This window comes from Protopterus annectens, chromosome 9.part0 (assembly GCF_019279795.1).
Source record: "Protopterus annectens isolate FY-2018-M chromosome 9.part0, PAN1.0, whole genome shotgun sequence".
Classification (NCBI taxonomy): Eukaryota; Metazoa; Chordata; order Ceratodontiformes; family Protopteridae; genus Protopterus; species Protopterus annectens.
This window is the reverse complement of record NC_056743.1, coordinates 1784666864-1784683838: the sequence shown is the minus strand read 5'-3', so window position 1 is coordinate 1784683838 and position 16975 is coordinate 1784666864. Positions and strand designations below refer to the sequence as shown.

The 16975-nt window shown below is 41.6% G+C and overlaps 1 protein-coding gene across 1 annotated transcript in view; it reads left to right on the top strand.

Annotated features, from left to right (window-relative positions):
* Window positions 1-16975, top strand: part of DNASE2 (deoxyribonuclease 2, lysosomal) — a 331195-nt gene that overhangs the window by 189382 nt on the left and 124838 nt on the right. Inside the window, exon 5 of the mRNA XM_044084650.1 lies at window positions 2722-2883. Coding sequence (XP_043940585.1) covers window positions 2722-2883 — 162 coding nt within the window. The remainder of the gene's footprint in view (window positions 1-2721; window positions 2884-16975) is intronic.

Genomic DNA, 16975 nt, shown 5'->3' with positions numbered 1-16975 from the left:
TGCCTTGTTTTAGTCATCCATTTCTGGCTTTATTTCACACACATCCTACTTTTCTTCCACTACCACCACATCTCCTGTTTGCCCTGCATAAAATGTTGTTAACATATCGAGTTTTCTTTGAAATTTGGAATATTTTTAAGTCTTTCAGCTTTTCCCGGTTAGGGGTCACCACAGCGGAACTCCCATCTGCTAATGATTGGCAGTGGATTTTTACAGTGCCGAGTTTCCAGCCCGACGCCCATTCACGCACGCACCTACCTGCATGTCTTTAACGTCATGCGACCACGGGGAGGACATGCAGACTCCACACAGAAGGCGCTCCAGCCGAGAATCGAACGAGAGAATCTCTTGCTGTGAGGCGACAACGCTGACTACTGCACCACCGCGGCCTTGTATTATGAGTGTACTGTAGTACTGGTCTGCAGTTGGCTAACCCCCCCCCCCCCTCTGAGATACGTTTTTCTACCTTAAACCTACTCAGTACTTGAATAGATGCTGGCTCCCTTGAAATACTGAATTGCTTTAAGCAGATAATCGGAAAATTAATGGTGAATAAATGATTCACAGAGAGAAAGGATAATATTAGCTCTGATTTAGGTGTCAAACCCATTACCTCCAACATACTGTGTTGGTGCCTGCCAGTTGACCAACAAGAGTATCTGGACAACAGATAGGTGTTGAGTTTTCTCTTAAGAGCTTTAATCTTTCAGCTAGGAACCCCCCAGCACTCAGTCAAAACAACTTAGTAACTAAAATATAAATATATAAGCACAAAAAGAATGATAAATGTATCCGTAAAAGCATTTTGTATAAAATCCAGTAATATTGTATTCTCCGGTCACAACATGGTTATTTCAAAATTGTAAAATACTAGGTAAAGCACAGCTGTCTTTCCTTTGATAAAATTAAGTAGGAAGTTTATTAACAAAATACTAACAGCAAATGAAGAGCAGGTCATTTGAAAACTAAAACACACTTAATACTGAAAATTAGCATGAAAATAATAAATGTTTTTATAGTAACGTACATATTGGAGGTCACTGTCTTGTCAACATAAAAGTTTGATGTATTTTTGTTTCCACTAATAAGGTTTTTTTTTTTTTATATATGTGTGTGTGTAGTATATGGGTTCCATTCATATACTCAAACCGTCAGTAGTTTGAGCGCTTAAATTGTTGGGCGCAGAGTTCGGAAATGAAGGTTTCAAGAGTTGATGGTGTTTAGATGCACGACATTATGGCATGATGGTGATAAGGGAATTATACCTTTCCCTACTGTAATGCAATCTTGGAGTTGGTATATATGATTATAGGGGTGTGGGGGGTGCAGTGGGGTTTGCCCTTGCCAAAAAAGTAATTTTTGTCTTGCTTCATATCTTTGTGATACAAAGTGTTAGTGTATGTCTTAGCATTCAAACTTTTGATAGGGCAAACTTTTGTCATACACTTCTATAATTTTTTTTTCCAGTAAAAATGATCCCCTTTTTGTGCATTTCCATATCTCCATTTGCTGCCAGGAGCATTTTATAATGTTATGATGTCTGCATTTCTTAATCAAGTGACTTTTTGATTTACAATTATAACAAGAAGGACAAGTTAAAAGAAATATAATGACACAAAGTTTGCCTAAGGTACACTACATTAGAAATGTTTAAAAAAAATTGCTACTTTTTATGCATATTTTTGTATTTTCACTTTTCTTTTCCTGAATTAATAAGTTCATGTGTAAAGCCATCATATGAAACATCATAAGCAGTAAACAGAAGCAAAATGTGCGGTGACTGTCCATGCAGAATGCGTATACTGGAGGTATTAGATATATATTTTCATTATTAAGATGTCATTATTTCCTTATAAACATTAATGCTGACAAAGCCAAGTGACGTAGAAATTGTTGATGGTAGATGATGACAGGGAAAAACTGCCACAGATGGAAGCACTGCAAATGCTAAGAATGGAAGTGTAAAATGAATGTGAACCTGTATTCATCAAATGCAGGAACATTTCCCTGTCATTAAGATCTGGTGACCTGAGAGCTGAACGTGTTAAGTAAGGAATGTGGCGGTTTTGCTCTTTGTGTATTAATGTCAGTTTGAATTCTACTTTGAAATCGTTTTTATTCCAATATTCAGGCAGAATGTCTAGTTGCTCGTGTAAGAGTTTTTTCTGTTACTTTAACTTTGAAATGTCTTGATTTTACAGCTTTATTTTGTGTTTAAAAACTAGTACATTCACCAAATAGATGTGTATTTTACAGAATTCAAAATCTTGTCTTACAGAATTGCATCATAGATTTTCCACGGATTCTGACTGCTCTTTTTATTGCTAATTGCACAGTTAGGCAGTGTTCATGTTTCTCTGAATATTTCAGAAAAACATTTGGCGAGAAAAGGATGTGTTTGCAGATGTATAAATGTTCATGTCTTGCTGAAAGACGTTGCTAATGTGAGCACTATAATGCTTTACAAATTTGAGCTTTTGATAAGCATTCAGCATGCCGCATGCCTTATGCCTTTGGTTAATGTTTTCAGGAAATGTTAGGGATTTTAATTTTTTTTGTTGCTGCTTCAGGTATAATTTTACACATATATGGTCCAGTAAATTTTTTCTGTTCTATATTGTTGCCTTCACTCTTGGTAATTAGAACTATGTTGATAACATTGTATTATTATTTTATATACATTTATGTTTAAGTTATAGTAGTGTATCTTTAATTATACAGGTGTCATTCTTCTGGATCAAGAACAAGGAATCTGGTTGGTTCACAGTACCCCAAAGTTTCCTCCAAAGTTGCAAGAAGGCTACTACTGGCCCCATAATGGGCTTCGCAATGGACAGTCCTTCCTATGTGTGACGTACTCCTACTCCTCTTTTAAAGCTATAGGTACCATAAGGCGACATTGTTGTGCATAATTACTGCTGCAGCATGTGTAACTCTTCTTATCCTTCTAGCAGTTTCTTCATGGATTTTTTTATCTGCTTCACAAGGTTCAGCATGTGTATACATATGGACTGAGGTAGATGATGATGGGCTTGCTTAACGAGTACATTGTTGTGTAGATTGGGCAGTCCTGCCTGAAGTGTGGAGGGCATGGCCAGCTTCCAGACTGTCAGCCTGCACCAGCCCATTTCAGCTACCCTACTAAACTAAGTGTGCTATTTTGTCTGCCACAAGAGACGGAGAGGAGGAATTATGGGATAGGGTAATACAAACACACTCTTCCTAAAAGTGGGTTTTGGCCCCTTCTCTTTGTTGGTATTAATCTGGAGTTAGAATGACAAGAAAATCATGAGTTAGTACAGAGTGACAAGATGTGTGGGAAAGTTAAAGGCTGCAGTTCTTTTCCCAAAAATAAATAAATAAATAAGAAAAAAATGGTCTTTCTTACCTGTACACTTAAATGAAACTCAGAAGATTTTTCTCTTTGAAGCAGTTTGTATCTGTGCCCACCAAGTCACCTCTGTCATTCTGTGTCCTCAACCTATACACTGACCACCACCACCACCCCTGTACACTGGCCACCATATCCTCCTCTATACACTGACCACCATCTTCCTTCTCTACACAGTGACTACCATCACGCCCCTCTATACACTGTCCACATCACACCCCTCTACACACTCACCACCATCTCTCCCTGTAAATACTGTCCACCATCTCCCCTCTACACACGGACATCCATCTCCCCCTCTACACACTGACAGCCATCTCCCCCTCTACACACTGACAAGCCATCGCCCCCTCTGCTCACTGACCGCCATCTCCCCCTCTCCACACTGACCGTCATCTCCCCCTCCTCACACTGACCGCCATCTCCCCCTCTCCACACTGACCGCCATCTCCCCTCACCACACTGACCACTATCTTCCCCCTCTACACACTGACCACCATCTTCCCCCTCTACACACTGACCACCATCTTCCCCTTCTGCACACTGACCGCCATCTTCCCTCTACACACTACCATCTCCCCCCACTACACACTGACCACCATCTCCCCCCTCTACACAATGTCCTAATATATCTCAACCATCTTTTGCTTAATCTGTCTTATCCTCCTCACTTTCATTAATCCTTGCTTGCTTTCAACTTACTTGTTTCAGTGTACTTAATTCTCCTAACGTGTATTGTTATTAGTTAGACTTTTACCCAGTTTTTTTGTACAAATTAGTTGTTTTGTTTACGCATCATGTTTTGTTTCAATCTGTGTTCCTTTTTACTTCATTTTTTCTGTTGTATATTTAGTAGCTTTTCTCCTCGGGCATTAATCGAAAAGGAGCTTTTGCACCTACTCAGAATTTCATAAGTAAGTAAATATATATATATATGTATGTATTTATAGGTATATATTTATAGGTATATATTTATAGGTATATAGATATGTATCTATATATTTCCTTCTATTCATATGCTGCAGTATTCATAACATGAGGGAGTCCTCCTCATTAGGCCAGTATATCAAAGTCTAAATGCTATTGTAAGGTACGTACGACACCGCACATCATTCAGCTTATGTCGGCAATAAAGAGATGTCTGGTATGAAGTAGACGTCCATACGTACCTACCTCAGAACTTGCTACCTGTCCGAGTGCCAGCTCCGATCATTGCTCACCAGAGAACTCGCGTTTGTACTTCAGATAAATACCACACTGTTTTTTTTTTTTTGGCTACTGTGTTGTTTTTTGTTGTGAGTACATGTCAGCTAGGAAGGGCAAGTGTCAGTCTGGAAGGCAAATTCCACAGGCTTTGCTTGTTTTGTTTAGGCCCAGGCTATGATCACTCAACCTGTGCTATCTGTAAGGTCTTTGTTCCTAAAACCCTCTGTAGTCATCTAGCGTCCCTTAGGTTATATTTGGAGAATCAGTGGCTTAAGCGCTTAGCTCGAGACACGGAACTGACATGGGGCCCTTCAGAAGAGCCGCAACCCAAGAAGACCAAGAAGCCTCGGTCTGACCCTATGGCTGCTCCCTCTATTTTGGGCATCCCTCCTGAGGCTGATGTAGGCCCTGAGGCTGCTGCAGAATCTGTAGAGTCTCCTTTGACAGGTACCACTGTGGAAGTCAAGAATCTGCAGGCATGTCCCAGAGGTATTCGCAGGCGTCCACTCCGGGTGCTGGCTGGATCCATGGCTGGTTATTTCTGAAGGCCCGTGCGGCATCACTCAGATTGTTGTACATGAAGATGTTCCTCCGGAGATTGTGGAATGCTGCCTAATGTCAGGCCAATCAGCATTTCATTGCCTGGTTCCTGAGGCTCCAAAGAAAAAGAAACTAAAAACTAAACTTGTTTCTCCGGTTCCTCAGGACCAGGCTTCTGATCAAACTCCTGACTGGTAGGTCTTTACCCAAGTCCTCTTCAATGCCTTCATGGTCCTCCACCAGATTTCATCCCGTTCATTTCCTTTACTGGCCCTTTCTCCTTCTATCCCTTTGAAGAGGCCTTTAGAGGATGCCTGTTCTGAGGAGGAGGATTCATCAAGGGATGAATGTCTGGCTTCCGTTACTCAAATTGCTTCTCTTCTAGGTTATGCCTCCCCAGAGGAGGAATCTGATGGTATGGAGTCCCCTGGGGAGGATATTTCCTTTGAGGAGATTATTTTGAAGATGAAAGACTTTAAGTGGGATTGCTGCCAGGTTTCTGAGATTCAGAAGAGGTACTATGACCTCCTTCAGATGGAATCCCCTAGTCCTTCAACCATCCCTCCTGTCCTGCCAACCTTCTTGGATGCCTTCACTGCAGCTTCCAAGTACCCAGATTCCCAGACCCAGCTCCCAAACACCAAGACAGATTTTACAAGGAGCCTGAGGATGCCAAATGCCTTTTTAAGGCACCCTCTGCTGATCCAGCTAATATATCAGTGGCAGCAGGTAAAGCTTCCAAGCCCTTGCCTTCCCAACTCCCTGCTCCCCTCTGATACGGAGAGCAAGGTCATGGAGAGACTGGGGAAAAAAGTGTATACTTCTGCAACCTTGGCTTTCAGGGCAATGAACTATCAAGCACACATGGCCATATATTCCCGGGCTCTTCGAGCAGATGCAGTGAAACTCTTGTCAGAGTTCCCAGACTCTCCCACCAAAGCCAAGCTCTTCACCATTCTTAATTCCTCCTCCCAGGTTACTAGGCACTCCATCAAATGCAGTTATGATGCAGTGGAGGCTTCAGCTAGGGCTGCAGCTACATGGTCGGTCCTGAGAAGGTATTCATGGCTTAGATAACTACCCTTACCAGATGATATTTAAGCTAAGCTCATGGATGCCCTTCTGAACAACAAAGCCTTATTTGGCACTGCAGCTGCAGAGCTTTTTTTAAACTCTTCAGGAAAAGGGGAAGGAACTCCAGGATGTAAAACACATTTTTGTCTCTCCTGTTTCCCGCTTCCAGAGAAACTACCTAGCCAGAACCACCTTTGTTAGGAAGGCAACTAAATCTCTCTCACTCAAAGTAAGTGGGATACTAGGAGACAGCCTACTTCTAAGTCTGCTTTTTCCGCACCTTCACAGAAACAGACCTTTTAGGCCAAACTTGGTAGTCTGTGACTACCAGGCCCTAGACCCATCTGCCCCCCTTTCTCTTTGCCTCTCTTTTTCCCTCCCAGCTTGGAAACAGATAACCCAGGACTCTTGGGTCCTTTCTATCATCAGCCAAGGTTATTTCATGGTATGGGAAACCCTTCCTCCCTTCAGTGGAATCCTGCAATCCCCACAGGATCAATTGGAATTCTTCCCACTAGTCCTCTCCTGTCTTCTTTCTCAGGGCACTATCCTAGAGGCATCACCCAATCAATGAGGAAAAGGATTTTACTCCAGGATGTTTCTGCTCCCAAGAAAGGATGGCCTTCGGCAGCCCATTCTGGACCTTTCCCATTTAAACATCTTTCTGAAAGTCGCCACCTTTCGCATGCTGACTTTACCTATCCTTCCCTAGGCCTTCATGATGTCATTGGACATCAAAGATGCCTAGCTTGACATTCCCATTCACTAGTGGATCAGGAGATTTCTTCGCTTTTCTGTTGCTTCCTCTCATTTTCAGTTCTGTGCTTTGTCCTTTGGTCTATCTATGGCACTGAGGATATTCACAAAATGTTTAGCCTCTGTCATAGCCTACTGCAGGCTACAGGGCATACAAATATTTCCATAGTTGGATGACCTGCTTCTCCAGGCTCCATCTCCAGACACACTCCTGGACAATATTTCCTGTGCAGTGTCCCTTCTGAGAGGGCTAGGATTTACTATCAATGTCCAAATGTCTTCCCTGATCCCTTCCCAGGATCATGTCTTCTTGGGGTACAAGATTCTAACAAGCAGTTAGTTTGTTTACCCCCAGAAAGATCATGTCTCTTACCCCCTATTTACAGGACCTAATACCTCTTCAATTCCTGACCGCTAGGGAGTTTTTGCTCCTCCTGGGGTTCATGGCCTCAACTATTCCACTTCTTCCCTTTGCTAGACTACATATGAGGAAATATCAGTGCCTCTTGAGAATGGTTTAGAAGCAACACTCTCACCCTCAAGAATTTGTTGTCCCCCTCCTACCCTGTTTGATAAAGGAGTTACAGTGGTGGATTCTCCAGGTCTTCAGAAATCCAGGCCTATGCCTTCAGCCTCTTCCACGCTCCCAGGATCTGTACACGGATGCATCAGACACAGGGTGGGGTGCAACTCTCGAAAATTGGAAGGTCACGGATGTGTGGTCTCCACCTCAGACAAAAGAACACAACAACGTAAAGGAAATGAGAGCTTTGATCTTTGCCCTCAAAATCTTCAAGTCCAAGAATTTCACCAGGGGTTCTAAGGAGGTTCACAGACAATACCACAGTCCTCTGGTACAGCAACAAGCAGGGGGGGCAAAGCCCTATATCCTCTGCAGACTGGCATTATATGCCTGGGAGATAGTCCAGCAGTCCGGTTTCTCTCCAGGCTATTTACAGTCCCTCGGCTCAGAATGTGATGGCAGACTCTTTAAGCAGGTCCATGACTCAATCCCATTAATGGATGTTGAACAAGGATGTGTTTCTGGATCTTGTCCATCATTGGGGTATTCCTCAGATCTTTTTGCCTCCCCCATGAACAGACAGCTTCCCAAGTATTGTGCCAGGATACCACATCCTGGGGCATGGAAGGTGTTAACACTATCGGAGACACTTATCTTTTTCATGGAAGGGGATGTTTCTGTACGAATTCCCCCCTTCCCATTTATCCAGAAGGTTCTGCTGAAAATTTAGCAGGAACAACTAAATGTCTTGCTGGTGACCCCTTTTTGGCCAGGACAGCATTGGTTCCCCCCTCCTCCTCCTACATTTAGCCAAGGGCAATCACCACAAGTTACCCCACAGAATGGGCCTACTCACACAGGTCAAGGGAACTTTAGTGCATCTACAAATGTCGACCCTAAACTTGAAACTGTGGTGATAGGGCTTTAATTCCTTTTAGACACCTTTATACTGAGGATGTGTTACTAGTTCTGCAGAAGGCCAGAAAACCGTCTACTAGGAAATCTTATGTCTCCAAATGGAAGAGGTTTTCTATTTGGTGTCTCAAAAAACACAACCACTGTCAGTAGAGGTTCCAGTGGTTTTGTCTTACCTGTGTGAATTAATGAAGAGTGTCATGTCTTATTCTTCAGTAGTCAAGGCACATCTGTCTGCCATCTCTGCTTGTTTATCTATGTCTCCTACTTTGCTTCCAGGTTGGAAGTCGAGCTGTTCCTAAAAGGCGTCCTTCACATTAGACCACCAAGGAAACCATTGCATCCTACTTGGGATCTCCGTTTTGTCCTGGAAAAACTTATAGCCCCCTTCGAACCAGCAATGACACCCTCTCTGCAATACTGCACATGGAAAACAGTTCTCCTATTGACTGTTACCTCTGCCAGAAGGGTTTCTGAACTTTAAGCCCTTATGGCCTCTTCGTCCTACATTGTCTTTCATAGGGACAGGGTTTCTCTTTGGACTAATCCATCCTTCATGCCCAAGGTAATTAATGAGTTATTCTCGAATCAGGCTATCAGTCTTCCTACATTTTTTCCATCAACCCTGTCCTCCAGTGAGAAGTTTCCCCACACCTTGGACGTTCATAGACAACTCGGATACTACTTGTGCAAAACTAAGCCCATCCATAAGTCTGGGAGATTATTTGCTTCCTATCACCCAAAGGCCCTGAGACAACCTGTTTCCAAGCAAACTATTTCCTCATGGATTTCTAAAACCATTTCTTTGTGTTACTCAGCCAATGGAAGGGGTCTGTCTTCTGCTGTAAGGGCACATTTTACAAGGGCAGTATCCTCTTCTGCGACTTTCTTTAAAAAAGGATTGGATACAGCCTCTATCTTGGAGGTGGCTACCTGGTCTTCTGTTCATACTTTCACCAAGCACTATAAATTGGATGTCATTTCCAGGTCCAGGGTGGGGTTTACCAGAGCTATTCTCCATGGCTTTGTGGAAAATGTTTCTGCTCCTCATCCCAATTCCTCCAGCTTTGGCATTCTGGCTCATGTTATGGATACTGCAGCATATGAATAGCAGGACATAGAATAGTTGTGGAAAATCTATAACCATAGATGTCTTTCTCTTTTGTATGCTGCAGTATTGCTCCCCCCCCCCCACCCTCCCCGTTGATGCTTGCCTGGTCCCTGGTTATATGTTTCTCATTTTATCAGGCTGGTGCTTTGCATCATTCAGTTTTGAAGTAGGTATGTGCTGATGTCCGCTTTATACCTGACATCTCTTTATGGCCAACTTATGCTGAATGATGTGTGGCGTCGCACATACCTTACAGTATCGTTTAGACTTTGGTATACTGGCTGGACGTGCGAGTCAGACGGAAGTGGACTCCCTCATGTTATGAATAATGTAGCATATAGAAGAGAAGGACATCTATGGTTATGTTACGATTTTGCACTAGTATTATATATGTGTGTGTGTGTATATATATATATATATATATATGTATATATATATATATATATATATAAAATTACTAATAGTTAGTGCATGGAAATATCAACATCTTAAAGATCGGCACACTTATGGTGACAAAAAACACATCAACATGCTATAGATCGTGCTTTGAGGCAAATTCTCAGAAAATGCAACAAAAGCAAAAGTGTTTTCTCACACCACTCCTAATTATATATATTAAGTCTGAGATTACACAGTCCCAGGGGAAAGGGAATATCCCCCTACTCTGGGGACTGCTGATCAATCACAGCTGTAAACCATCTGCATATGTTGACCCCCATGTATATAGGCATACTTAAACTATTAAAACATCCATACATTGCTGTAGCTAACATTGACATAAAAAAAAAATTGGGGAAAAAAGTTGACTCGTCAATGTTTATGCTCCAAGTTGCAACCTTGGAGCATGAAACAAAGGGGAGCAAGCCCACTGCTCTCTACATCCCCTTGTAATTATATATACTAATTTTGAGATTGCTCAGTACTGTGAAAATGGCGTATTTCCCAATCCTGGGGATTGCGCAGTCTCAATTTTGAGTCGACCTTCTGTATTGAGTAAAGTGTGCTGGCAAAACAAATGTCGACTTTAAACACTGTTGACTAAATAAAGTGTGCACGTGTATATACACACACACACACACACACACACACACACACACACCCATGTAAATTTTACTTGGACATTCACCATTTTTAATGTAGATGTATGTGTGCGCGTGTGTGTGTTTGTACTTTTTTTTTTTTTTGCTTATCTTAATACTAGACTTGAGGGCATTTAATTCACTTGACTCTTTTTCTCAAAGATTTCATAGACTCGTGCATAGTTGCTAAATCCTTACTACACCTGTGCCTGTAGCAGCGGACTACTTTTTAAAATTCTGATAACCAACAGTCTTCTCCCCATTCCCATCACTAGCATTTCAGAGAGAGTATAGTCTCACTACCTTCCGTTTCACTGTATACTATATTAATGTAACAAAAATGCAGGACTAGAGGCCTGTGTTGTTAATACCATTGTACCTAACACTGATCAAAAGTCAGTGACTTTATATGTACTTAGATAAGGAGTTAACACCACCAATCCAATCACTTCTGACTGATTTATTAATATGAAGTTACTTTAGGAAGCTTCCTGAAAGATTAAACAGTGATGTAAGTATATGAAGTTGCAATTCTCCTTATGGGAAGTACAGGTTGTATCCATAAATGGTTTCTACATTTTCACCTATAAATGATATTCCATGTTCTACATCTGTCCATTATAACTCTGGTACCGCAGCTATAAGTTATGCCTTAACATGACATAGGATCATAGATTAGTAGTAGGCTAATTTCCCTTGTGGGCGATTGTAAGCCTAGCCAATTACCCCATAAAAGAATCGAATCCTGCATCTTGTATCTGTAAGGTAAACAGCATATCCATTATGCCAACCTCTTTTCACCAGATATATAATGGCAAAACCATAATAAAATTCCAATCTAGGTTCCAGTAGGGTTTGTGGATATAATGGTTAAGATCTTTACTTCACAGATAAAAGGTACAGGGTTTGATTGTAACCTCTAGTTGTTCGCTAGGCTTATTATAGTAGCCTGTAGACTGACAGCCTTGCATTTACCTAAACCCATAATCCCAATGAAAACATCAAAATACTGTTCAGTTGCACCATTTTGATGTATGTTTCTCACAATGAAAGATGTAAAAAAAAGACTGTTGACAGTAAATTGCTTGAAATGAAAGCAGGATGCATTATGAAATGTAATTTACTTACACTCTTTGGGCACAATAGTGAAACAAACTGGTAGCTATCGCTATCGCTTAGTCATTTTTATGATTTCTTTGTTTCTGTGTTTATAAATTATATTCTTGAGTGCTGGTGTTTTAATGTCTTTTTTGATTCCTTGAAGGCTGTTTACCAGGACACCACATTTTTATTGAATGTATTCAGTTTTGCCATTTCTTGTGTGGTACTTTATTATTTTGTTTCCTTTTCATGGTGATACAAAAGTGATTAAGCTTGACTAGATAGCCATGCAAGTGGGTTAGCATGCTGTTAAATGCAGTTATGATGCTATGGATGTATTCTGCAGGACTGCTGCTACAATCTCTGTAAGCAAAAGACCTTTACCTGAGCATGTATCCCATAGATGTGAAAGTGCAACTCCTTATAGCCACATTATAATGAAATTCTGGACTCTTTCCCAATAAATTTTTCAGCAAGCTGGAAAAGAAGGATACAGCTATGACATCGGTCAAGCAGTTGCTTCTCCCTCCATTTCCAAAAGGTTAAATTCCAAATTACAGAAGGAACTATTCAACAAAGAGACAACCCTTTACAGTGATGCTATAGTAACGTTAAGCAAACAAAAAGTAAAGAGGCCTTTCAGAAACACAATTGGCAGGATCAAAAAGTGACATCTTGTGGTCAACAGGGCCAAAACTTGGATTGGGAGCAACAGTGACTATCTTCTTCTCCTGATTATGTCTCTTTTTTCCACCCTAAAAGTCTTCCCAGCCATTTATCATTGTTCCAAAGAGATGTCCTCCAGAACTGGGAGAACTAACCTAAGCTTTAATAATCTAATGAGCACTCCAAATCTCAATCAAGATAACCCCAGCTCTCTTTTTTTCTTCCACCAGTGAAATCTTTATATAGCCAGTACCCACCTCCTTGGTATTTGAACTTCTAACCAAACTAAGACCATGCTCCCTCTGTCGATAATCTTCCATCTGAATATCTAAAGTGGAAAAGTCTAAGCCAACGTAAATAAAATTTAATTATCCACTCTTTCCTTTCCTCCGTTAAGTAACTCCTCCCAACCTTCCTAAGAGCTTTCTCTATATCAGCTAACAATATTTATTTATTTATTTGGCATTTTCTGACCAGGCTAGTCCAACTGAGCTGTTGCCCTTTTTCAGCGGAGGCCTGGGGAGAAAAGCTCCACAGTTAATACATATGCAAAGTAAAGTGCAATATTTAAAAAGTTCGTTTGTAGATAACAAATCTGTCTCCTCCTAGGCAACGTCTAGAACTTCCTCAGTATTTAAAGAACTGTTTACATTGCAGCAAACTAGAATCTTTATTTGAAGGTTTTTTATTCTTACAGTACTTTGTTATATATTAATAGCAAATGTAATTTTTAGTCTTTGTTCATTGTATATATCTTTAAAGTGCTCTGTATTAACATTTTTATGAAACTTTTCTCCCAGGCCTCCAATGAAAGTAAGTAAGTAAATAAATATCTGCCTCTGTTTGTAAAAAAACAAATGGAAAGACATTACAAGCTGTAAGTGGGTTTGGCAGATAATTTCCCAGGGATATACAGACTGCAGGGCAATGTTCTACAATAACTAGCTCCCATTAACTTTGTCCTAAGAATTGTGGCTTGCACAAAACTGCATCACCACACTGTTAATTCATATGTTACATTACTCAGTATCTCTCAAAACTTAGTTAAGGAGCATTAGTGGATATTATAAAACATAGCCACTTAATCTATATCATCAGTGAGGGGGGCTTAGTGCTCCCTTAACCTGCCCAAGTCATCAGAATAGGTTAAGGGGAGCACAAGCTCCCTTACTAATGGAACAAGCAGTAGATATGTTTGTGCAACTGTTTTTTTTTTTTTTTCTGGGAAGACAAAGGAGCCTCAGTCTGATGTCATTGATGGCATCATGAGCAACCTTCTTAAATTATGTTGTAGAGTGTTGGAAGAGTAGGTCTAGTAAATCATTGGCAGCTACAGTTTCTATCTGTTCCAGAATTTTAAGGGATGCCACCTTTGTCGAAGGACCAGAGACACTTGCTGCTGCCCCTTATACAAAGGCTTCTGGATCAAACCGCTATAGAGAGGCTCCCACAGGAGGAAGAGAGCATGGACTTTACTCAAGACTGTTCATAGGAAGGATAGACCTTGGATTCCTACAGGTGCCAGTATTCAGAATGATCACTTTGCTTACCTTCTTATCTCCTCTGGCTTTGCAGACCATGTTGGTGACCCTAGATCAAAGCATGCCTACTTGAACGTGACCATTCACAAGAACCACATGTGCTTTCTAAGACTCAGGACAGGAGAATCTCACTGAGAGTTTACTTCTTTGATCTTTGGGCTAGCTACTTCTGACTGTGTCTTTACAAAACATCTCGCTTTAGCGGTAGCCCACTTCAGATCTAAAGGAATTCACCTCACTCTTAGAAGATTGTCTGGCTTAGGCCCAGAGTCAAGAAGACACGCACAAAGCATTGACCTACACCCTAAACTGTCTCTAGGATGTACCATTGTCAGTCTTTTAAGGACAGCTTCCTTCTTGGAGTATTGTTTCATTCTCATCAGAAAAAGATTTTTCTTCCATAGGACAAAACAGCTTTTATTACTTAGTTGTTAGAGATGGCTGGGAAGGACTGTGTGTCAGCGGGAGAATTTCTGAGGTTCTGGGGATACATGGCATCCCTTATCCTCATGGTTCTACTGTTAAGGTTGCATATGAGGAACTTACAGAGATACATTTGACAGCAGCAAACATAATCTCTAGAGAAAGCCAATACTCTGCTGCCACGTATAAAAAGGAGATCATGTGGTGTTGTCACCAATTACAAAACAGTCTAGAAGTCCCCTTCAGAGAGACTGTCTCACTAAAACATTAACTATGGACCCCTCAGATATGGTCTGGAGAGCCCTTTAGCTGATCTGAGGGGTCCAGGGCACGGGGGACATGTATCAACCCAAACATAGGTAAATGCAGCCATATCAAGTTTTCATACCAGTCTGGAAACCCTGTAACAGACAACATTGCTGTGATGTGGCATAATAAACAAGCGAGAATGAGCTTTTAATCCTTGTGCAGTCTGGCCATGCAAGCATAGAAGATAGCCCTGGAGTCATAAATATCTATGTAGATCTTACACATCAGTTGGATATTCCAGAACTGAACTTATTTGGATCTCCAAGCAACAAGCAGCTGAAGAAGCTCTACTCAGGAGCACCTTGCCAAAAATTTTGTGCTGCGGATACATTCTGTTTCAGCAGGTCTGTTTCTTTATGTTTACCCTGCAGTACCTTTCTGCCTCAGGGTGATCCAGACTGCATGGGAGGAAAGGCCAGCAATGCTAGTTATGGCCAGAACATCATTGGTTCTTCTTCCTGAGGTAGATGGCAGTGGTGTTAAAAAGTAATCCTGCGCTAGGCTGTGCACCTCTTGATTCTATGCAAGGGGTCATTGCTACACCCAACCCTACACATGCTAAAACTGACAGCCAGGAAGAGCTTATAATTTTACCCATTTACTACTTCTGTTCATGTAGTATGCTGGACATCATGAGGGAATCTAGTAGGCTTAGTACTAGAAAGTCCTACTTTTTAGCCAAATGGAAGAGGTGTTCATCCTTCTGCTAAAGGAGGACGGATTGCTCCAGCATTGCCAGGCAGATCTGTTTGTAGCTAGACCAGCATCTTCCTCAGTGTAGATGCATTTGTCTGTCATATTGGCTTGTTTACCATTGAACTCCCTCATAGCCTGTCTACTGCCAGTAAAGCAATTCCTCAAGGGGGGGGGGGGGGGTAAATTTTAAGGCTTCCTTGAAGACCATTGGTTCCACAGTAGGACTTAAACTTTATATTAGTAAAGTTGATTACAAGACATTTCAAACTGGATGCCCATACCCTTCTCAAATATTATCCTGATCAATAACCCTTCTAGTGGCCATTATACCAACCAGAAGAATTTCCAACCTCCAAGCCTTTGTGTACATGGAACCTTTCCACATGGGAAAATTAGGGTGGATATAAATTCTTTCTTTAGTAATATTAAACTAGAGCATTCACTTGACTATTTTCTTCTTTAATCCTCAGAACAGAGAGGAAATGATCTTACACTCACTGGATGTTTACAGGCATCTTATGTTTTCTGCGTAGTATCAAGGACTTGATAAAAACATTTTTGTTTTTCTTGCTTTTGATGGAGAATTTATCACAGTTACTAAATATTTTATTCACTTTTTTATTTTGCTTTTGTTTACTGGGTTTGTCCAACTGGGATTAGTCAAAAAACCCTTTTCAGAGGAGGCAGACTGTTTCTAAATGTCTGGCTCATTTCATCACACTCTGCTGTTTCTATCCACTGTCCCAGGTCTACAGCTTCTCCCCTGCCTTTATTAGAGGGGTAGATATTTGGGCCAACCTGTATCTAGCCACTATATTCTCTTTCCACAGTTTCTCAAATCATTAAACAATTTGGACACCTTTCTGCAGTGTGGCATGTATAAGTAACCAACCATGTATGTATGACTTGGAAATCTTTCCAAGGGTGATTTGTGCTCCATGCAAAGATCATAACACAGTTGTGTAAGGAAATTAATATAAATAGTAGATGCTCAAGTATGATCACTGTTTACAGTATAGATGTTCAAGGATGCATCTGCAGTCATCACATATGGGTTGTCCTGCCTCAGGCAGCCCTTCGGTCGGCCGGATTCCAAAGTCTGGGTCCGGCGTCGGCTGATGTCGCCCTTTCCCCGACGTCAGAGCGCCTGAGGTATAAAAGAGTCAGCCGACGCCATCTTCCTCAGTCTTTCTTGCCGCGTAGTTCCCAAAGCAGAAGCAGTTCGCAAGTGCCGGTCGGCCAGCTCCTGTAATTCAGCTACCGAAGACTTCAAAAAGCTAAGTACCCCGTTGGGGACTCTTTCTTGCCTCAGCCGATGTCAGATAAAGTTAATAATTGTTTAACTTGTGGGAAACAAATACCTCATAAGGATTTCCACTCTTTCTGCCTCCCCTGCCTAGGCCCAGACCACGATGTCTCGGCCTGTTCAGCCTGTGCTTCCTTCAACCGACGCACCCTTAGACGTCGGGCGGAGTTTGCAGAGGAATTTTTTGGGGCTAGTTTTTCGTACAATATGCCGTCGGAGACTCCGACTTCACATTTGATTAAGAAACGGAAGGACAAGGACCGACACGCGGGCCGCGGTTTCGGCTGAAACCACGGCCAGGCCTACCGCGAGTGTCTCGGTCTCGGCTGAAACCGAGT